The sequence below is a fragment of the Pezoporus occidentalis genome, unplaced genomic scaffold, assembly GCF_034315485.1.
Source record: "Pezoporus occidentalis ecotype Australia unplaced genomic scaffold, CSIRO_AGI_Poc_V1 ctg114, whole genome shotgun sequence".
Taxonomy (NCBI): domain Eukaryota; kingdom Metazoa; phylum Chordata; class Aves; order Psittaciformes; family Psittacidae; genus Pezoporus; species Pezoporus occidentalis.
This window is the reverse complement of record NW_026912929.1, coordinates 1952262-1975533: the sequence shown is the minus strand read 5'-3', so window position 1 is coordinate 1975533 and position 23272 is coordinate 1952262. Positions and strand designations below refer to the sequence as shown.

The 23272-nt window shown below is 41.9% G+C and overlaps 1 protein-coding gene across 2 annotated transcripts; it reads right to left on the bottom strand.

The window, feature by feature from the left end:
- Positions 1-3191: 3191 nt before the first annotated feature.
- TXNRD3 (thioredoxin reductase 3) lies at positions 3192-22255 on the bottom strand. Of its 2 annotated transcripts, XM_062636858.1 has the most exons (16): positions 22054-22252; positions 15697-15757; positions 14070-14179; positions 13776-13889; positions 12544-12616; positions 11602-11721; positions 11058-11200; positions 9589-9704; positions 9255-9480; positions 8932-9027; positions 8433-8509; positions 6966-7122; positions 6678-6785; positions 5701-5796; positions 4707-4841; positions 3192-4438 (listed from the first exon to the last, which is right to left on the bottom strand). In XM_062636858.1, exons 1-16 carry the CDS (start codon positions 22174-22176, stop codon positions 4376-4378), a joined length of 1818 nt encoding a protein of 605 aa, XP_062492842.1. In that variant the 5' UTR covers positions 22177-22252; the 3' UTR covers positions 3192-4375. The 2 variants fall into 2 exon arrangements, 1 of the variants encoding a protein (XP_062492842.1); XR_009968145.1 differs by lacking the exon at positions 3192-4438 and having other exon boundaries at positions 4800-4841; positions 6678-6742; positions 22054-22255.
- Between the last annotated feature and the right edge of the window lie 1017 nt (positions 22256-23272).

The window sequence follows — 23272 nt, the reverse complement described above, 5'->3', positions numbered from 1 at the left end:
CCTATCCTGCCCTGCGGTTCAGAGGCATCAGTGCTACATCCCAAATGTGTGGTAACACTGAGCACAGGACTGCTCCTGGTTTTGCCGTGCAAAGCAGTTCTCTGCATGGACCGATGCTATTTTTGGAGGCAGCGCTGGAAGCCAGGGAGCTCAGCTCCTACCTGTGAGCTCATGCACTGTAATGAAGGTGAAGCTGTTCCGTCACAGAGCACATACTCACTGTGCCGTCTCAATTAGGAAAGGTCCCTTAAGGAGTTCTTAACCAGTCTCTCCATTTACTTGAATTACAACCTGGAGAATAGCTTACACAGCGCTGCAAACCCACACGTAAGTGGTTTGCTCCATTAGATCCACTGTCTATTTTTAGTTAAAACACTTGACCTTTCCTTCCTCTGCTGTTCCCACCTCCTCTAAAGCACATCCAGCAGTTTTTCCCTTGGCAGTGTTCCGGGGAGGCTTGACGAGACTTAGGCACGTAGAAATTCCAGTTTGGAGCTAAAAACCCCAACTTAGTCTTTAGTTTTCTTCCACTATTTGAGATCTGCTGAAAGAAGGGAAACGCTTCAAGTTGTTGTCAAAAGCCACTCCAATGGGAAACAGTGAGAACCTGAAGATCAAACAGTATTGTTACACAGGGAAAACAATCCTTCAGGTCTTAGTCTCGCATTTCAAGGCTTATCAGAGAGTATTCAGCTTCCCCTTTAGTCTCTCACTTGCCTCCTCAGTTCTTGCACAGGGCAACCATCTGCTCACGTTACTCAAGACAGTTTATAGTGCTCAAAATGCAATTAAAACCCATTGCTATGTGGAAAGCCATCTACTCATCTGATGATTGTTCTCCATGCTTATAATAACCATAACCAGAGGGTGCTGAGGCACTGGCACAGGGTGCCCAGAGAAGCTGTGGCTGCCCCATCCCTGGCAGTGTTCAAGGCCAGGTTGGACACAGGGGCTTGGAGCAAGCTGCTCTAGTGGAAGGTGTCTCTGCCCATGGCAGGGGTTCAAACTGGATGAGCTTTAAGGTCCCTTCCAACCCAAATCAGTCTGGGATTCCATGAATACCCCTTTCAGAATCAGGTGAACAACATTTAGAATAATAAAGACGTATGCACACCATTTTGCCTTTAATGCCAATGCTTCAGTGTCTGTATTACCCAAACTCACAGAAGATTCGAGGCAAATGAGTTCCAGGACAAGGCATCTGTTCCCTGTTAGCTAGAAGGAAGATTGTTGAAGCTCATTGTAAGCCGTGTTAGACCTACATTAGCTGAGTTACCATCAACACAAGGTTGAAATCTGGGCAAACATAAGCAGATACTCATCTAAATGCTATTTAGGTAGGTTTAACAGCCAAAGATTCTCCCTGCAGTTCTAAATGTCTACTCCTGTCACTCATGCAAATACACACTTAAGTGTTGTGCTGACTCCCTGCAGCTCCTCAGCCTACAGAGGATCATTTAATCACCATGTGTAAACCTATGTCCATCTCTCCCAGGTCTTATCAAGCCAAAGCCCAGCTGATACACCTCATTGCACCAGAACGCACGCAATTCCCCACAGGGTTCTTGTCAGAGGCAGCCCAGCGACCTTGCAACACCATAAACAGGTAAAAGCTGTTTCAAAGGCTTTTCAGAGCTGCATCAGGAAGTTCTCCCCACACTTGGCCATTATACCAGGCCTGTAACTTTTTAGTTCCAGTTCTATAAATCATGCATTACTAAGATACAAGCCTGAAAGGTGCTGGGCAAAAGAAGAATGAGATGACATAGCCCCAGTCCTTGGGAGAAGTGACAACCGGAGCGTTCGGGTCACATCACAGCTACACTCCAGGCACAGAATGCTTCAGGATACTTTAGAGAAGGTTGAAGCAAGAAGCCATTCTTATTTAACTCAATCACAGACCAAACTGAAAGAGACTGAAAAACCAATGTCAGATCTGCATTCAAGGCTATTTCATTGGCTGTTGTAGGCTCTTACTTCCCAAATTCTACCTTTTTCTCCAACATCCACTGTCAAGCCTATTATTTTGGCTTTTATCTTTATATCCTGCTGCTGTGGCACCTACTGAAACACAAGCACTATGTTCACTTAAGCCACTGCTCTTGCTCAAAGCTATTTATTGTACATTTTAACTGGAGAGTTTAAGGCTTAAAAGCTAATTGTATGGAGTGCTCAATGCTTGTAAAGTATCACTTAGATCGCTGACAGCCTGGGCAAAGCTGACATAACGAACATCCGCAATTAGTACAGTTACAGATATGCAAGTGGTAATTACTGATCAATTACCTTGAACCTGCAAATCAAATCTGAATTCGAGATAAAACTCAATTAGTGCTCACTAATAGTAAATTCAGGAAGGGATTTACTGACTTGATTTGTTTCCTCCTTCACTTCAACACGGCTAGACAAGGTGAAATTTGCTATTACCAGTTTCTCATCATAAAAAGCCTCTTGAATGGGTGGTTTATCAGCCAACTTCCATTTCAGATGTTTAGATTGTGCAAAGTCTGTAATATATTACCTGCTATGAGCTGTCCACCCTTATCTCCCCTTGTAAAACAGCTGAGTCTGGTTCATCCACTTCAACTCGGACTAAGGTTACCTGTACACTACTATTATGCCTTTTCAAACTATAACCTCCGACCTATTAAGAGGGAAACTTTCAGGCCGCTCAAGTCACTGCTGCAGATGTTCTACTGAGTATTTCTATGGGACCAGAAGAGGGAACTCCCCACAGTGCTGTAGCAAAACAACACCAGAAGCTCAGTGAATGTCCCCACTGTCAAGTGAAAACATTCAGCAGTACTATTAGGTACCCACAGCAAAACCTCAAGAGTCAATAAAGCTGAACACCAGCAAGACCTTGCTAACACTGTAGCTAGATTCCACTGGGCATCTTTCAGCTATGCTGCAGTTAACACTTCAACATCAGCATTTAGGTTCTCCTGGAATACACAGCAGTGGTATGAAACTGTTCTCAGTATGAACAGACAGAATTCTGCACACCAAAATAAAAGCACATTAGGTTTCTTGAGCAAGCCCCCAGAGGTTGCAAGACAACTTGTTTCTTCATTTGAAAGATTACAGCATGCACTGGTCTCCAGAGGTTTTAGTATTGCCTGTGATAGCATAATTGAAGCACAATAAAAATCTCAAGCACATGATACCAAAGCATGAGGTCAGACACCATGGAGTGTTGTATGCATTGTTTATTGAACTGAATTCAAATCCCATGGTACATCATAGATTAAATAGTTAAAAACTGTTTGTTCACTATCATACAACGTTCAGAAGAGTCTTTCAAAACATCTCTTTGGACAAAACTAAACAGCTAAATTCAAGCACGACTCCCCCAGAGCAGAATGCTGGGGGTGGAAGAAAGCTTCAGAGTACAGACTGTACATAACACTACACAAAGCATGACAGCACACCAAGAGCTTGTTCTTTGCTGCAATACATGCTTCAAAGAAATTCTATACAACAATCATTATCATCATGGGCAGGCACCTACCGTATTAGTGGGACGGATTACTCTCAGACCCTGCTCCTGCAAGACTTCATTACTCAACATAGGAGCGCAGACTTGCAGTTCTGGGTTCTGTCATGTTTTACATTACAGAGATGAATCTGGATCCGAGACTAGCAGCACCAGTCTCTTGAGCTTATGCTCTTCACCTCTGACACACAAGATGCCTACAACTGGATTTTTTATCTTAAAGACATCGTTATCACCTGAGGTCAAACAACTACAAATGTAACAGCAGCGATGTCTGAGATTACAGTTTCAGACTGGGTGAAGTGAGAGACTAGTGCTTGAACCGCACTGCTCAACACTGCATCTTCTCTGTGCCATCTTGCCTCAAATGAACAGACAAATGAAACAAAATGCATCCAAAAAGATAAATCAATCACCTGTAAACTGTTGGCAAGAATCATTCCATTATACATTTGTCCTCTATCTCAGGCATTTGTACAAGACAGTGGAGCCTAGAAGCATTAGCTTTACTTTGTGCAACTTAATTTCCTTCAGGAAGAGTTCAGTCATCTGACCAGACAAAGCGATCTCCCAACCTTGCGTGGCAGCCATCAGTTGTAGCTCACCTCACAGTAAGGTTCCGAGCTAGAACATCATAAAAGCACAGTAGTGCTGATTCCAAACAAAGTCAGGATTTACAGTTCAAGATTTCCCTGCTGTGTTACTGTTTCCATTTGCACCACTATTTGCTGAGGAAGCCTCACAAAGGCACCGCTCCCCGCTGCACTACATACAGTGGTACCGATGCAAGTGTTTGCTCTGCTGCAAAGCAGTTGTATTTGGGCTTCCACAGAACCAAGTGCGCACAACATGAAAACACGTAAAGCAGCAGGTTTAGCCTCAGCAGCCCCTTTGAGTGATGTCTTGTCCTGATGATTTTGTAATATCCATTGTAGTGAACACCTGTAAGGCACCAAAAGAACAGCTTATTTATTGTTGCTCTGTATTATCACCCGCACAGCTATTGGTCTCCTCTTGTAAAGTAACAATGCCAGATTTCTTAGAACTCTTACAATGGAAAACAAACTGCAGTGCACAATAAACACATTTTCTATCACACATCAATATTGTGTGGTTACAAGTTAAGCAAATACCAAATAAATCTCAAAATACAATGTAGTTGTATTTTGTAGTTTGTTTTAAATCAAGCTGTGTCCTCCCCCTCTCTTACCTCTGCACAAGTTGGATGGATACCAATTGTTTCATCAAGCAACTCTTTGGTGAGACCACATTTTATTGCAGCAGCAAAACCCTGGGTGACTTCACCAGCATTAGGTCCAAGAACATGAAATCCTATTACACGATTCTTTAAAGAGAGGTGAAAGCAAAACCAGAGTTAGTACTAGGTAATGATTAACAAAAGCTCTGGTATGTAACCCCCACTACACTAAAAATAGATGTTGCAGAAGCAGGTCAATAGCAGAGTCTGTTACAAGAAGTGAATTACTCCAGATCATTTCCAGGGAGGCTCCAATACAAGAACTTCTAGCCTTTTTGCAGTCTTTGAGAAAGGGTTAGGGGGCTAATAAGGAAGAGCGAGCTTGCTTCCTCCTAGCTTTAAAGCTATGCTATTTCATCCTATCATTCCTTCTCTCCAAAGTAATTTTAAACACCAAAGATCTTCCTTTGTCTGTTCTCCCAGACAGCACTGGCACTTTTGTGGCTAACAAAAGAAGTTGTTCTTTTTTGCAACAATAAGAACCTACTGATCACTAGAAATTCCTATTTCTCACCACTTTTCTAGGACCAAGCACATGTTTTCCAGGTTTTTACTGACTACATAAAACTCTGCCCTTTGCAAAGGGCACAAAACACGAGGCTCAGAAACGTGAAGCAAGACGCCAGACAGTGAAGTTATTCAAAACCCACTGGGAATAAGAACCCTGGCAAATTCCTTCACAAACCTATCCTTAAATAGGAACTCTGGATGAAGTGTCATAATGTATAAAGCTACCACTTGCTCAAACAGCTGTTACACCAAAAACCCCTCAAACCAAAACAATCAGCTCTCTCCAGATTGATTAGACTTCCTAAAGCTAATACTTCTGTTAACAGAATGGGTAGAGCTGGCCTCAGGAGGCCAAATAAAAGGTTAAGTCTTCTGGCTAGTCTGAAAGGCAATTTCCAAGCTACACTCAGCACACCCATTCCAGCCTGCTACTTACATTGTCATGTTTATTGCAGATAATTTTTCCATAACAAGTATTGTTATCTCTGCCTGCTACTGTCCATTCGAGTGGCCAGAACAAACTGTGATAAACCTTGGAGGATGACAAGAAAAAAAAAGCATTAGAATTTGATGAATTCAGATATAATTCTGATTTCTAATGCCTTCACAAATAGGTTGTTTGATATTTAACCCACCAGGTTTTCATAACATACACTAGACAAGACAGGGATTTCTGTTCCCACAGCCCAAACAGCTCATTCTCCAAAAGTCAATAGAGGAATACTCAAACCATGCACTCCTGATTTAAATACTTGTAACAGCTGTAAGACACAGTATCTTAAGATCATACTTTCAGAAAGAGAAGTGCTTCACTAATACAAAGTTAATACCTAGTTACTGTAAGTTTAAACCTATTCTTCAAAACAGTTAAAAGAAGCAGCTAAATAGCCACGTGGTCGAAAGATGTAAGGAGTCAAACACAAGGCATACAAACAGCTTTAATGAAACTTCAAGGAAGTGCAGAAGCCAGAAATTACCATAAAACAGGGAAGTTACACCTGATGCTCTTATAGCCACAAAAAAAAGGTCAAGGAGAAATTAATTCCCAGTTCAAGTACAGCAAACAAGCCAAAAGACAAGTTGATCCCAACTTTGGTACACTTCAGCAGTTAAGTCTTTAATTCACAGCCACAATAAAAAGCCACCTACAGTTTGGCCACCCAGGTCTGGCCTGAAATCAAATGGCTCTCTGAAGCATGCAATAGCTACGTACAATCCTAAAGTTATCAAGTTCAGTCCTGGATTTCTGGGAGTCCAATACCTTGTCAGCCAGATGACAGCACTTCCACGATCACAGACCTGTCTAGCTAACCTTCTAATCTTGTTTTAACATCATGCCTTGAGTGTACAGCAGCAAGGCCCAAGGAAAACACATGCTCAGGCTACAAGTTAACAAGTATTTGGTGCTCTCACCTCCAGGTTTTGCTTTCCATATTCTTCTATGGCTTTTTCTTCAGGTAACCCACAGCTGCCATACTCTAAAGGAGTAAACACTGTTGTTGGTACATTGATATAGTCACACTAAAATAAAGAACAAAATTCATATTTAGACTATGCAAGTTCTATACAACATATAACAGGAAGAGCTGTTTTTTTTTTTATTGAACACTTGCAGTGCCCACAGACAAGGCAAATCAACTTGTGTAATTGCTATTTGGAGGCAAAAAAGCATAGAAATAAGTTGTATTCTTATAGCTTTACCTTTGTGGAACTACCACCATAAAGCCTGCGGGCTAACAGTTTCCCTGCTTGAATGGCAACTGGAGTAAGTTCAAGCTTTCCCTCCAGTATATCTCCGATAGCATAAACGTAAGGCACGTTGGTTTGTTCTTCATCATTTACAGGTACTTTCCCATTCCTTTAAAACATACAGAAAAGAGAATTGAGATCAGTATCAAAACCTTCTTCAGAGCGCAGCAAAACACAAAGGGGAGAAGTTCTGCTACTGAGATTTTATCCTAACTACTGAGCACGTTTTATTAAATATGCTTCTTCTTTTGTTACCTCAACTGCAAGCTCTTCAGAGCATCAATTACCTCTGACTGACACATGGCTGGAGTCAGTATTCAGTGGGCCAGTTTTGACATGAGCAACAGTGCGCATCTGACAACAATGAAGTTACTCAGACTTCTGTGAACTTATTTGGTTATTATACAGCTTACAATGTACATTTTCCCTATGGGGAAGAAAGGCTGCAATATCACTCACATGTTTAAGTTGGCTTAGTAAGCTGCTAGCTGCTGCAACCTGATCTTAGTATTTCTCCTGAGCAACAGAATCCTGCCTCTTCCTTTGCATCAGTTCTGCCCCAATACCAGGTAGAAACAAGAAACAAGCTGAATCTGTAGGAAGCTATTAGTTTGCTCCCTCTTTAAGTCTCTAGATTAACTTGCCATGAGCTGAATAAAATGTTTCATTTAGCAGAATATTAAATTGTAGTTTCTAAGCAAATTAAGCAAATGTATTAAATCTATTTCTTAATTTATACTTGTTGACCACTGTGCTTAACTAAAAATACTTCTTTATGAAATATATATAAAAGAAATGGAGTTCAATGGACAACTGTACTTAAATCCAGGAAACAAAAGATTTTAAGGGTTCACGTAACTGCTACGTATGAGAGTGAGGATAGCAGGACTGGAGCACCTCCCGTTTGAAGACAGGCTGAGGAAGTTGGGGCTGTTCAGCCTGGAGAAGAGAAGCTGCATGGAGACCTCATAGCAGCCTTCCAGTATCTGAAGGGGGCCTATAGGGATGCTGGGGAGGGATTCTTCATTAGGGACTGGAGTGACAGGACAAGGGGTAACGGGTTCAAACTTAAACAGGGGAAGTTTAGATTGGATATAAACAGGAAGTTCTTTACTGTAAGGGTGGTGAGGCACTGGAATGGGTTGCCCAGGGAAGCTGTGAATGCTCCATCCCTGGTGGTGTTCAAGGCCAGGTTGGACAGAGCCTTGGGTGACCTGGTTTAGTGTGAGGTGTCCCTGCCCATGGCAGGGGGCTTGGAACTGGATGATCTTAAGGTCCCTTCCAACCCTAACTATTCTATGATTGTATTAAAAAAAACAAACCTAAAAACATAATAAAAGCATAAGGATTGTTAGATATTGTTAAAGAGGTTAAAAACCCCACCACATTCATGGGTTAAGGGAATTGAGCAATACTCACTTCTCATTGATTTTGACACCAATTGTCTCTAAACCAATATTTCTGGTGCATGCATCACGACCAATGGCTAGCAAAACCTAAAATAGAAGAATAATTAAATGCAGTAATTCTATGCAAGAAAATCATAATTAGCAGAACATTTCCTTTGGTCTTTTTCTGAAGAGCAGTGAAGAGATTCTTGAAGTGACTTTTCCAAATACATTTTAGAAGAGTCATCAACAGTACAGGGTCCTCCGTGTGCAACTTGTTTCAGAGATGCAGCAAACAGAACAAAAGTGGAATTCGTAAGAACTAAATGCCAGGTACATAAAGTTCCATGTATTCTGCTGACAGGGCTCAACTGAATATATTATTTTCATGTATTTGTTTCTGCCAGCTTTATACAAAAAACTTTTCAAGCAAGATTTCCCTTTCATTTTTTCCTGAACAGCTTTTAAAGTATTTTAAGACATTGTTGTGTGCTTCTATGTTCAGTTATTTCAAATCCAGAAATGCTTACAGTATTATATTCTTCTTCAAAGATTTCTGGTCCTCCTCCAGTAGACTTTGCTGTCACTTTCAGTCTTCCGGGCATGCCTTCCTCCAGCTGTTCAACCTGGGTAAATATATGTAAGCTTAGAATGGCCTTAAGCAGTAGAGCTCACTTACATTGTCACTTCAAACCCTGACCTACTAATCCATCATTCAGAAGGAAGAAAAGCCTGATCTCATAAAACATTTATTTGTGTACACAACCAAAGCCTTCCCAGACAGCATGTGCCTTTGACTGTGCTGTTTAAAGTAGTTTTGCATGGAGACAAGACACCCGAAGCAAGCACTGACCTGAACAGGTACAAACTTCTTGATGAACTTCACGCCATGTGTTTCCATGTAAGCACCTACTTTTTCTGCCATTTCTTGGTCAAAGCCCCGAAGGAGTATGGACCGCACCATCACTGTGACATCCATACCTAGACCAGCAAGAAATCCTGCACACTCTAGAGCCACATAGGAAGCACCCACAACTAGAGTTTTGCCAGGGCAGTAAGGCAGGGAGAAGAGGTCATCACTAAAAAGAAAACAAGTGTAAATTACAAGGTTCTTTCAACACAAGCTCATTTGTCTTTACAAACACTAGAGCTGAAGAAGTTCAAGCTGTTTTGCCTTTTCATCTCACCTTGTAATACAGTATTCTTTATCTCCAGGGATACCCGGATACCTAGGCCTTTCTCCTGTTGCCAAGACAAAAGTCTCTGCTGTGTGATAGGTTACTTGTCCTTTTCTGTTAGTTGCCTGTTTACAGAAACACAGTTAAGACACTCTTTATCACAGGAACAGGTTTTAACATAAGACAAAATATGTGATTCTTCCCTTAAATATTGTGGCTATGTTAAGAATCAAGAACAAGGAATTTCAACAAGAACTAATGCATTTAGAGAATACACACAGGTCACTGAAGAACAATAGGTTTCAACCATAAACTCTCAGGCTTTCCTGATATTAGAGCACTTAAAATCATTTACTCTGAATCCTGCCCATTTCAACTATTCATTTACACTGAATGGTTCATAGTTTTACTTTCAAGCTATAAAAAGCCACAACAAATTAAGTCCCTCCGGCCTCCCACTTCCAACACAATGCTGGTGACAGAGGAACACAAAAGTTCTTAGGCTAATGCAGAAATTAAAAGCACCTAGTTACATTATTTCAGAGGGCTGAAGACTCAACCTTAAATGAATTCAAACCAATACGACCTCTGGACCTGCATGGTCTTGGGAAATTTCATTTTGCCAATGCATCTCAAAGTAGGACCTTCATTCTTGCTCCTTAGTTACTTTCCAACACAGACAAAGGGAAATTTCCCCTTGAGTCACCAAGTAATTCAGGTGGGAAGGGATCTCGGGAGGTCATTCAGTCCAACCTCCTGCTCAAAGTCTTCCTGTTCTACTTCACCTATAGTTTATTATACTTATATTTATGGTTTATACTAAGTGTCCTTAGGAGGACACTTACGCAGATGACCTGCATGCTTGGACACTAGAACAGCTAGTAGATGAGGCAAGTTGAGCATATTGCTGTCGTTTCAATGCTGGTCACTTGGTTTGAAACACACATCATTCAGCCTTCATAAACTCATTCTGAAAACAGACAATTACACCCACTGAACCAGTTGCCTTCAATATGCTCTTCTTCTAAGTTAACCTTGCTACAACCTTGCCAGCACATGTTTTGTCTTGCAAAACTGACAGTTGAATTCTTACGCTGATACAGCATAAGGTTCCAGCGGCGCTCTTACGCAAGCGCTTAATCTGAATTCCATTTCAGATTTTATGCTATTGTACAAAGATTCCCCAAGTGGCAAAATCATACAGCTAAAGCTCCCCCACTTGTTCTATTCCTGCAGGCCCTTGTCAAACATCCCTCTCCAAGTTACTCTTACGTAACAGTTACTAGGTTTGCAAACACTGTGGTATGGACTGAAGTACAATACTTTGAATCAGTAACTTATTTCACAAATGAGTCCTTACCTTCAGCTGACTAAAGCTGGCAATGTCACAATGAGGCCTTTTATTTGTTGGGTTTTTACAAGGCATTCTAGAATATGAGTCTTCCCTCCCAACTAAGTGCTTTTAACACAGCACATACCTTAATTTTGTGTGGTTCAACGAATTCTCCATATGAATTGAGGTACGTCACAGACTTCTCTCTTAAGGACACTCGATAGCCCCAGTTTAAAGAACCAATGTAGTTTTGTATTGCTTCTACCATGGTCTCCCAGTTGTGTTTAACTGAAACAAGACAGTAATTTTGTATTTAAGGAAATCAAAGCACAATGAATCCTTAAGGAAAAACTGAAGTCTTACTCACTGCATATCATGTTAAAAAAAAATTACTATCAGTAGTAATGATGATACATACTAAATTATTGTTAAGCTGTGCTAATATTTACCTGACGTGTTACTATCTGAAATAAGCCCATTCTAGAAGTTTTCAGGTAATACAGGGTGCAAAACACATTCAACACTGCAACTGTTGAGGTTTCTATGGCTCAAGAATGAGGATGCCTTCCGATTCACTTAAAACTACTGAACTCTGCCTCTAGTTTACCAAATCCAAAGTAAAAGAATGAACTTAAGCTGGAAGTCTCATCTGTACACCGTCTTGATCTGCCCTCTGTGTTCTTACTAACCTTGTTCTTCATACTGCCATCCGTATTTCCTTGAATCTTGGAGTGCCTGACCCATAAGCGCTGCCTGATGCATTAGCTTCTTTGGAATGCAACCTACATTTACACATGTGCCACCAAGACCTAAGATGGAAAGAACCATGTTATTACCTGTAGGGACACAATATTTATGTTCTGCCTATCATGTGCTTTGTATAATCACCCATCAGTGATTATCAGTTGGTGATGTCTGGTACAGCCACACAAGTAACATGAAATCTCTGTTGTAAGAGACATTTTAAAATACAATGAACACACAAAGCTTACAAGTTTGATTCAGTTTAAAAGATGACTTGACTCATTGAACCAAGAAGGGTACAGTGTGTTGTCTTAGACCAGGACACTTAACTCCCACGTGCTTCAGATTACAGTCAGATTACCAAGTAAGCAAAGCAAAAAAACCTAGAGTTCAGTATCATCTATTATGTGGCATTTCAAACATGTATTCCTCTGAAATCTTAGCTATGAAAGGGCATTCATTCCTAGACTCGATAAAACTTGACCAATTAAACTCCCTTACTCATTCTCAATTGCCAATAGCATTAACAAGGTTAAAGAGCAACTGTCTTCAATTATGTAAGGGTGAGAAATGCACAGCCATATAGTCACACTGTTCTAGAGGTAACCTGGATCAGTTGTCCATGAAACAGATTAACTAAAAGGTAACCCTCCCCCCCCACTCCCCCAAACACGAGAATGTGAAGTGAACAGAACTAGAAGAACATCTGAGTGACAGCAATGCACAAACCAGAAAAGCAGGCGTGCAAGGAACATGGCTCCTTTGGTATCTGTGTTCCAGTATTACAGGGAGTCAGACAATTTCTAATACCAATTTATAATATCTAACAACTCAGTATGTATCAGTGGCACTCCAACACCGTAAAATCCAAGTTCACAGAAGCTTACCCCATGAGGTTCCAAGAGGTGTTGGAACAACATAATCTAAAACCAGTACTTTCTTTCCAAAGCCAGCAGCTTCCTATAAAAGACAGAGACACAAGTCAGCATTCCTGAACCAAGAAAGCCTCTCTGCTCCTTTATGGTCACAATATACACAGCACTAATGGAAGGCTCCTTTGCTACTTAGTCTCATTATCATCTATGGCTCTCCTACCTCCTTCACTAGGTAAGAACTGAAATCCCTCAGAAACTATTAGCGTCTTTCAAACTCTGAATGATGCTTATGTTCAGTGCAGCACCCGTATCATACAAATGCTGTGATCTGAAGAGGGCACGAGATCTATCAGCATACAATCGTCTTCTATGTCACTCAAATATTTATGCTGTTAGCTCTCCTTTTCTTTCAGGAGGGCAGGACTGACTTGTCCCTCTTTCATTCATGAGCATGCCATTAATAAGCTGGAGACTGGTCAATGGAGGCCCACAAAGATGCACAGGGGACTGAAGAACATACCCTACGAGAAGGATGATGGAACTTGACACATGCAGCCTAAAGAAAAGGTGGTTTTGGAGAGGACAATGCAACAATTTTTAAATACCCATGAGAAGGTCATTAAGATGACTGCACCAGGCTGCACAGCAATCACCAAGGCTGTCAATGACAACACCACTATGCCCAAACCGTAAACTGACGGTTAACATACATGGCTGAGAGGTGTGAGAGTGTGTTCAAATGGTTCAGGTAGAAAACCTATTCCAAACCTTAGGTCCTGAGGTACTCTCAACAACAGCCAGTTGTGCAAGAGGTACACAATCTCTCTAGAAAGAGAACTAAAAAGTGAAGCAGTTCCTTGAGAGAACAGTTGAAAGCACTTCAGTTTAGGTAACTGATGATCCTGAATCCTAACCAGTTAAAAGTACTTCAAGAATAGCCTTTAGTTTTCCAGATTACCATTTGGAAACAAAGTGCCTGTGTACTACACATGAAGAGGAAATACTTAAAAACTCTTGGTTCCACCCTTAGCCAGGAGCCTAAAGCCTGTTATTAGGATTGAGACCTGAACAGACATTGGCTAGAAACTGGTCCACACAGTTGATCTCCTGAGTGAGCACATCAATAACAAGTTGAATGGTAGTAGCCATCAAAACACACACTGTTTCATATTACTGTGATTAACAGAGACTACTGAAGAAGTTTCATATACAACCTGTTCTTTAATGCAATTTTCATGTCATACCTTGGAACACGCAAGTCCACCTGAGCCACCACCGATAATAATGAGGTCATAATCATAGGGTTCGGCATCTTTGTTATCTCCAAGAAGTTTCTGCAGGGATCCATCCTGGTAAGCCTGGGAGAAAAGTAAAAATCTAATCACCACACACACACTTGTGAGCAAATAAAACCTGACGTTCCCTTCTCTGACCCAGATCACCCAGCCTGATGTTGATGTGTCCCACAAAATGTAATCATGATCAAACAGTAAATTCATTCTGTAGTCTTGTCTACTTCCAGCTGATTTTAAAGTTACCTGGTACGTTGCATCACAGCCACCTATGTGAGTTCCATTCACAAACACATTAGGCACTGTCCTCTGGTTAGTTAGTTCTACTAACACTTGCTGAATGCTGGGTCCATCAGCTAAGAATAAAAGAAAGAGGTACATTATAGAACAATTTGCAAGAAGGCAGCTTTTAAAACAACCTGAAGTATTAAAGATTTGGACTGCAATATACTGTAGGCCTGCCAAGAAAACAACTCTCTTATAAGCATGACATGGGTAGACTTCCTGAACATAAGCAAGCCTTCACAAACTGCTTCTCAAAAAAGCATGCTTAAATACCAAGGATGTTAGTGTAATTCAAGCTATAATTCTACAGAACAGAGTAAAGATGAAGTAACAAAGTTTAGCCCCTATCTTTCCAGGAGCCTTATCGGCCTCTTCCTGGCAGTGTCACACTTAGCACTACACAAAAATTCTTTTCCAGGTATCATAACAGCTTTTCTTTCATGAGAGTTGTCTGGCTGGGGAGTATGTGCTGTGTAAATGCAAGTACTTTCACCCAGCAGCTTTGAATTATGAGACTATGGGAATGGGAAGAATCTCCTACTTACCCTAATTCCACCTTCAGACTTTCTCTACCCACCGCAGTGTCTTAAACCTTCCAGTTTTAAGATTATCATTGCCTGACCTGTCACCTAAATCATCCATCAGCACCCACAACCAGGCTCAATTTGGACCTCTCAGCAGTAAATGTAGGAACAAGAGTTTACAGTAATCACTAAAATCTTTTTACTGCAAGACTGTATCTCCTTATTAGCAGAAATCAGAGTAATTACAAGGGAAATACATTATTAATTGAGGAGTTCCAGGAAAAAATATTGTGCATTGTACTTTGCATATCTTGGGCTGTAATTAGTTCACAGTATCACAACTTTCAGTTAAAAGAGATGCTACGGATTAATAAACAAGTGCACTTCCCAAACACTGCTTAGGCACAAGCACACACAAAAAAAGTATTAGCACTTCAAGAAAGCACCAGACATTAAGTTTTGTACAGGAAAAAATATTACACATTCAACAGTTTACCTACAGTGCAGACATGAGTTTACTTGTTCATAAAGCTACATTAAAAGCTACACGCATTATGTACATTACGCATAAGTGGCTATACATGTACTAAAGCTAAAGCAGCTCGGGCTTTAAAAACAACACCACAACCTCAAACCAGCAACAGCCAAGGCACTGGAATTTACCCTGCCCTGCAGTGACTCAGCAACTTTCCCTAGGAAGGTCACTCCTATACCAAGCCAAATATTAACAACTCATTGAAGGCACCACAAAAGAATCTGAGGCAGGAGGAAAAATACCACAGGCTTTTTCCCAAAAGACAAAGCTTCTCAGAGGGAAATCAGATCTCGCAACCTCTATCAGCTGATGACTTGTACACAAAGAGTCAAAGCCTTCAGTTATATCAGAAAACACATCCTATATTCAAAATCCATTGAAGCCTAATTGCTTTTATAGCCCCATATATTAGAATTTATTTTAATTGTTTTATATATCCTCCAATTAGTTCAAGGCAGCTTTAGGGAGTCGTGCATCCATTTTTAGTTACATTAAGCAGCACGTGATAGATTTTCTTTCTTCTACTTACCAGTTACATCAAGCTCCAATGCATAGTACTCCACATGCAGGGAACGGAAGAGTTCTTTCACCTACAACAGAAACAGACACAGTGCCAGTGCAGTGTTTTCACAAGACCTGATAGCTGAGAGCAAACTTGATGAATGGGCATAGAATCATAGAACGGTTTGTGTTGGAAGGAATTTTAAAGCCCATCCAGTTCCAAACCCCTGCCACGGACACTAGACCAGGTTGCTCAAAGGCCCTCAGATCACAGCAACTTTCCAATACGAGTTTCATTACTTTTAATTTACTTCCTATATACAATTTGCTTAGCTGCAGAATAACTGCCATATGGAAAAAACATCAAGAGGAGAGAGAAAGTAACAGCCAGGTTCCTTGACAGTAATAAGGAAATAAAAAGGGAGTAGAGGATAAGATGTAACACAAAACAGTGTCAAGTAAATGCAAAAAAAAAGCCCAAACCCAGTGTATCTGAGAACAGTTTTAGTACAAGCAGGGAACAACTACTGCAAGGAGTCAATGAGTTGTGTTTAACATAGAAAAGAAGGGAATTAATGAGCTGTGTTTAAATAAATCATCGGCTACCTCCAAGAAGAAGAGAAGCAGTGGTGGATGGAGTACAAACTAATGCTCTCCAAGTGCATCAAAAGATTAGGAGTTTTTCCCAAGAGCAAGGCACTGGAATGTATCGCCTAGGTAAATGACAATCTTCATCAGTGGCTGGCTTCAAAGTACATGTCAGAAGCGTCTGAACCACAGGGGACAAGACTAAATCATCTCTTGCAGTTGTTTTCCAGCTCTGATTTTTGGCTTTCTCTTTAACTTCATCTCTCTCAGTGTCCAGGTTCAGAAAGGAGTGATCCCAACTCATTTGCCATTGTTTTACTAAATCAGTCATATCTTGCTTATGAGATATGTTCAAAGTTAATATCAGAAGGTAACAGTTATGGTTTTTAACCTTTTGAATAGCTCCTTTTCTCCATTAAGCAGAAGCGGCATTTTGAAGATGCTCTTGTCATTAAAAGGCTGCTTTTTCCTGCATGGCCATGAATAAACGCAGACACAGCATCCCTAGAACGTGTCCTAGAAACCCATTTTATGCATTCAGAAGTGAGCAATAAATAACTATATAGAAGCTAGTCTGAAAGAAAAAAAAAACCAACATCCTAAATGACAACTTAGTTGAAATTTACTGCCCCCACCTCCCCAGCAGAGTCCTGGTGTTTTTCTAACATCAGTTCTGGATGGATAGAGTGTGCCATTACCAGATTCAAATCAGGAAGCCTTTTAGAACTGAGATTTTTATAGTAACATTATCTGTTAAACTGGCAGTATTGAAATTGTGAACTGTCCTTCCAGATGGACAATGCCATACCTCATGGCACAGGATTTAGGATTACATATGGCAGTATTTACTCCTTTGAAATATAATTTGCAGACTTAACCATGCAAATAGATATTGTAAGGCAACGTGCAAAGAAAATACCTGCTTTAAGCATAACTATCTGGATGTGAAAACAGCTCTAGCAAGAAGCACTAACTGCCTGTGTGATGGATCCACTTGCCAGCAGGAGTCTGAACAATGAAGCACACTAAGTTCCTGCCAATTTAGAATAAATCTTTTACAACCAACTTTGTGATGAACCTCACATTTCTTGACAGCACTTCACTAAGAAAAAGTTGAGTCACATCTAATAAACTTAAAGATGTCAAACACATGATGAATAAAATGTTTTTAACGTTACTGTGAGCTACTTTGCCCAAAGGCTGAGTATTCCAGTGCTTTCTGCTGGAGTTTCAGCTTTATGCAGACACACAGTGTTTATATTCTCTGCCAACCATGTTGCAAGTTTCTTACTCTACCATATATCAACCATAAGATAAAAAAAAAAATAAGCTTTGCATTAGTTTTAACCCAACTCCCTGCTCAAAGCAGGGCCAAACACAAAGGTCAATGACGTTGCTCCAGCACTGTCCCCTCCAATTCTGAGCATTTACAAGGCCAGAGGTACAACAGCCTCTCTAGGCTGTTCCAACATTTGGCCACCCTCACTGTAAAGAATGAGGATGTCAGCATCCTAATTAGAAGTAAATATTGCACTTCACACTTATGAATAGATCATGCTTGTGTTGTGCTAATGAAAAGCAACAAGTATATGGCCAGTTATGAAATCTTCAACACAGGCAACAGATTAGTTCAGTTTGGAAAAGAAAACTATTAGGAGTAGAAAGATAACATCCACTATATATATATATATATATACACACACACACACTATATATATATATACTAGATATATAGTAATATCTAGATAAGGTGAACAGGAAATGATTTCTGGGAAATACTCACTGGAACAAACAGCAACAACTGCACTTCCCAGAAACCAATTTTGAAATGAAGAGGAAATAAACCTCCACACAATACATAAACTGGAGAACTCGCTGTCAGCTGACAGTGACAAAGCCAAAATTAAAAGGAGATCAAAAAAAGATGAGACTAACTAGTGAAAGAAAGATCCACTGAAACCTTTTAGCTCAAAAGTAATTACAAACGCAGGTCAAGGAGTTCCTGAGCCTCACAGTGCTAGAAACTTCAGGAGGACACTGGGAAATTACTTTCATTATACCCCAATCCCAAAAATGGAATTTCCCTAGTAAGCGCCTGAAACAGGATACCAGGTTGCACAGTCACTGATACAGCCACTTACTTCCCTTCTGACCAATGCAACTGCCTCTTTACCTACTAAACCCTTCCAGTTTTCACAAAAAGAGACTAGAAAACCTTCCAGATATTAAACAGAAGATAATTTCTCTGAAACTGAGGATTTGGTCTAACACATCAGAAAACTCTGCCTGGAGATGCTTTCTGCAACGAGGGTTGCCAAGCAGGTTCAAAATATGCTTCATATAGTAAAGCAATAATGGCATGTCCTAGGTCTGCTGTTTCACCTCTCGGCTAACATTCTATAATAGCTACAGATGAAATGACCAGAAACCCTATGGGTCAAGAACAAAATCAGTGACAGCATAACATATAACTAGAATGACCTGCAACTTCTATGCAGCCACAGTTGTTGCTCTTAAAATAATTCAATGTATCACAGTGCTCAGATTTGGCAATTCTTCATGCTAAACCCCCATGTTTTATTTATGCATTTATTTTTTTTTTAATATTAAATATTTTTAGGGTGGTAAGAAACTAAAGAACAGTCAAGTTAAGTTATGAGAAAGAATTTATTCCAACACACACCCCCCTCCACTGCTGCCTGGCTAAAGCAAGTGAACAATAAATTTCATTTGCAGAAACAGGACTGCACAATTGCCTGGCCATGCTACCAGCTAAACTGAACAGAATCAACTGCTTTATTCATTTAGAGAATTTATTTGCAGTGCTGTTCTAAAGGAAAGCATAATCTTAATTTTCTTCCAGCGTGGCTACCTCCATTTGAAATAAAGAATCCCTTCCACATCCCAAATTAGGTCATTTTAGAGCACGAGTTTTTGAGCTTCTCTGCAGAAGTGCTAGACATCATCAATTTTTCAATTAATCCGACCAAAAGCACATTGCTAACAACCATCCACGTTAAAAGGCACGAGCAGTGCACACTATTCATATCCATCTGTCTTTAAGAACTCAAAACTGTGTGATTACAGGCTAAGTACCCAAGCTGTAACTACACTTTCAAATTATATCCACTTCATTAATTCTACAGAATAGATCAGCTAACAGGAATGTTGCATTCACAGAACCGCAGGATGGTTGAGCCAAGGGACCACCACAGGTCATCTAGTCCAATCGCCCTGCTCACCTAGAGCACATTACTCAGGATTGTCTCCAGATGGCTCTTGATTATCTTCAGGGAAGGAGATTCCACAACTTCTCCAGGCACCTATTCCAATGCTCAGTCATGCTCACAGTAAAGTTCTTCCTTATGTTCAGGTAGGGATTCCTGTGTTTTAGTTAATGCCCACTGCCTCTTGTCCTATCCCCTGGCCAAGAACAGTGGTTTGCTGAAGTCCAGGTAGGCAACAACTACTGTTCTTCCCTCATCTATCCAGGCAGTTGTGGAGAAGGCAATCAGGTTGGGTATGCATGATTTCCCTCTGCTGAATCCATGCTGACTACTTCTGATCATCTTGTCTTCCACGTCCTCAGAGATGGCCTCAGGATAAGCCATTCTATCACCCTTTCAGGGACTGAGGTGAGGCTGACTGGCCTGAAGTAGTTCCCAGAGTCCTCCTTGTTGCCTTTATTGAAAACTGGGGTGACATTTGCTTTCTTCCAGTCCTCGGGCACCTCTCCTGATTGCCATGACAATGGCCATTATCCACTGTTTCCCACTCCTTTCACTATTTTCTAAGTCTGTGGTGGGAGGGGTGGTTAATACTTACACTGTTGCAGATATTTCTCTGTTGTATCACTTGATGCCTCATGTGTGGCTTCCTTTCATAAGCTTTCTTCTTCCAATTCTCCCTCTGCAATATATACCTCTTCTACATGTTTTCTTCATTATATTACCTTTCTCTTCTGTTCCAAACAGAAAAGTAGGCCAAGAAAATCTACCTACAAGAGCAATCAGCTCTTCCTCCTCCCCCTTATCACCTCTTCCTTCATAAAGATTCATATGGTCTTTCAACTCTATAAATGGATGTGAGAGGGGGCCCTCCTACTCACAATATTCATTCCTTCCGTTTCGGAGACAACAGAGATAACATTCCTCATATCTGATTGTTTCCCTGAAGCAAGCAATCCTGCCTAATGGAGAAGCTCTGAACAAAATACAGGAAAGAACAAGAATCTGGAATTTAATTACTGGGCTATAATCAAGTCTGTACCTCCCTTAAGCTCCTTGTGTTAGCCTAGCCCCCACTGCAATATCAGAGACAGATGAAGAAAAACACTGCAAGGTTTAAGACATTACTGTGCCATTGTATGATCTCAAAAACACTGGAATGAGTGTCATGCATATCAACACTTGAGCAATCATGAACACTAAAAGCACACAGAGCAATATAGACTGATACAACTAAGTATTTCTCAATGAAGAGCAACAAAGTCCTCAACAACAAGTACCATTTTTGTCAACTGGGCTAGACTTGTGGAAGTCTCCAACCTTTCATTTGCTAAAAACTTCTGCTGGTAAGCAAGTACATTTTAGGAGGATCTGAGCTGCCTACAATGCTACACTACCTTTCTGCCAAAACAGTCTTGGAGAGAAAGGCATTGATTGGTTTTGCCTACCCTCTCATACACAGAGGCTTCCCCTCCCAAAACCTCATTTAAATTGCAAGTGAGAGAAGATACAGTCATCTAAGTTTCCTACATGAAGGTCATAATATCTCCTCCCTTACAAGAGCTACTGGAGCTAAACCTAACTTCGACATGGGAGTGCAACTTCTGAGCATTTTCCTGGTTGTCATTGCCATTGAGGAACACCAAGACTCAGTCCTTTGTTTTTCCACCATGGCCACATCACATGCGGTATTATGAGGTTTAACTTAACGTTTCATAACATGCTCTTTGCAAACGTCCAAGAATCGCAATACCTACAAACACCCAGGTGCTGGATGGGTTATGACTACAGTGCGTTGGTACTGTAATATTCTAATGAAGATGCTGGTTTTCTTTAATGACTCTGGCTCACTAGTTACAGCTACCCCGTCATACTGCTGCATAACCAGGGGTGGAAAGACGTTTTTCTTTAAACATCACAAGTAATCAATAATGCTTGCTTGGGTTAAGCACACATTATGGCTGGCATTTAGAACTTCCAATCTTGCTAAAGACCGTACTTTCCATCTAGCTTAACGGGCAGAAACTGAACTAGCCCCTCCCTAAGGACACAACTTTATCCAAGTTAAACACAAATGCAGGGCTCAAACTTTCAGTGAGGCAGCAACATAACCAGCACTACGACCATCACGTAACAGATACAAAAGCTGCCGAGGTGGGAACAAGCACACTGTGTGGTGCCTCCCACACATGCATCTCCCCCTTCACTCACGGGACAAAGGGAAAGAGCCACTAGCTCTTTTCCTCTTCTAAACGGCCCCAGTTAGGCTCTTTTCAAGACCGAAACGGGGGTTCCCAAGGCGTCAGCACCTAATGCCTACGGAGGGCAGATAAAGCGCTGTTTCTGTGCCCTGCAAACCCCAAGGAGCAGCATCCCCTCAGCGCTGCTCCCCTCGCCGTGGCGGGCCGCCAGCCTGCGAGCGAGCGCCTCAGGGCACATGTCTCCCGCCTCGCCCGGCGGCCGCGCCAGGCCTTGCGTCCTCCTCACTGCGGGACAAGGCAAGCGGCTCCAAGAGCCCCCCCTCAGACCCGGCCTGGCCCATTCCAAGGAGCCTCCCGCCGCCGCCTCACCTTATTGCAATAGGGACAGTAGCTCTTGCTGAAGATGACGACGCGGTGGGAGGCGATAATGGTCCGCACTTGGAGCTTCAGGCCGTCCCAGTCCGGGAGCGGGGTCTGTCCCGGCGGCGGCATGGCGGGGCCGGCTGCTGAGGTGGGAAGCGCCCGGCAGCACCCACCCAACACCCGCACTGACCCCTTCCGGAGCGGGGAAGGTGACGAGCCCGACCGGCCTATGCGCAGGGAGCGGAGGGGGGGCACACTGCCAAGGGGCGCTTCCCGGCCTGCCTTTTATCCGTACGCAGAGTGACTCATTGTAAAACAATAAAAACTGCTTTTTTTTTTTTTATCAGAAGCAGGAGCGTCGCTACTCACCTAAAGGCGATGCAAAAAAAAAAAGGGTAAACTTTCACTTTTATAAAGCCACTCCTCCCCTCTGAGAGGCGGGGTGGAATAACCCAAGAGGAGGTAGAGGAGAGCGCGCATGCGCGGGGGGGCCATCGTGGTGGCGGGAGAGTCGTCGTCGCCATGGCGTCTGTGGGAGCAGCGGCCGTCCTTGGGGCGGGCAGGGAGCCGGGGGGCGGCCATGGGGCCGTGTCTCGGTGTGGAATAAACAGTGCCGGTGCTCCCTCCGGTGTGCCCTGTTAGGTAAGGGCTGAGCGGAAAAGCTGCCTTCTGCCGTTGGTCTCATGCACAGATGCAGATGGAGCTGCTGTAATAATATGGATTCTTCTATAATAAAATGGATTATCCCGTAAGAACACATTAGCCACCACAGCAGAAAGGAGCTCCCTCTCCTTACACATCCCAAGGTTAAAGGCAGGGAATGCTGCAGCGTTTGGTACTGCTTATCGTTGCACTGATCTCTGGTTGACTTGATTATTCTCCTCCTGAGAATCACAGTAATTGTCAGGACTGAAGGCCTGAGCAGTGGGAAGAGCCTGTATCAGGGCATGGAGCAGGAGGAATCCTGTGTGGTTATTCCCTGCACCAGTGGGTTTTGGCTGGGGAATGCGTGCCGAGGTCCCAAGAAAAGCGAGCCAGGGTTTATCAATGGCTACAGCAGGTTTCTGTGCCCATTCACAAGGGGCTGGCCTGATTTAACATCTGAGAACTTCACTAATGGCACCACGTCAATCCCTGCAGGCTCCTGAGTGATGGGAGTTATTTTCCACAAGAGACAGAATGGTTTAGTAAGGTTCAGTAGGAGTTTGTAACTAAGCAGGTAATA

What these genes read in the sequence shown, in the direction of transcription:
- TXNRD3 (XM_062636858.1), bottom strand. Translation starts at nt 22,176, where the DNA reads ATGCCGCCGCCGGGACAGACCCCGCTCCCGGACTGGGACGGCCTGAAG. An exon ending in GCTGTGATGCAACGTACCAG is followed by an intron (nt 13,890 to 14,069) that starts GTAACTTTAAAA and finishes CTTTTCTCCCAG; the next exon opens with GCTTACCAGGATGGATCCCT. An exon ending in TCCATCCAACTTGTGCAGAG is followed by an intron (nt 4,439 to 4,706) that starts GTAAGAGAGGGG and finishes GGTGCCTTACAG; the next exon opens with GTGTTCACTACAATGGATAT.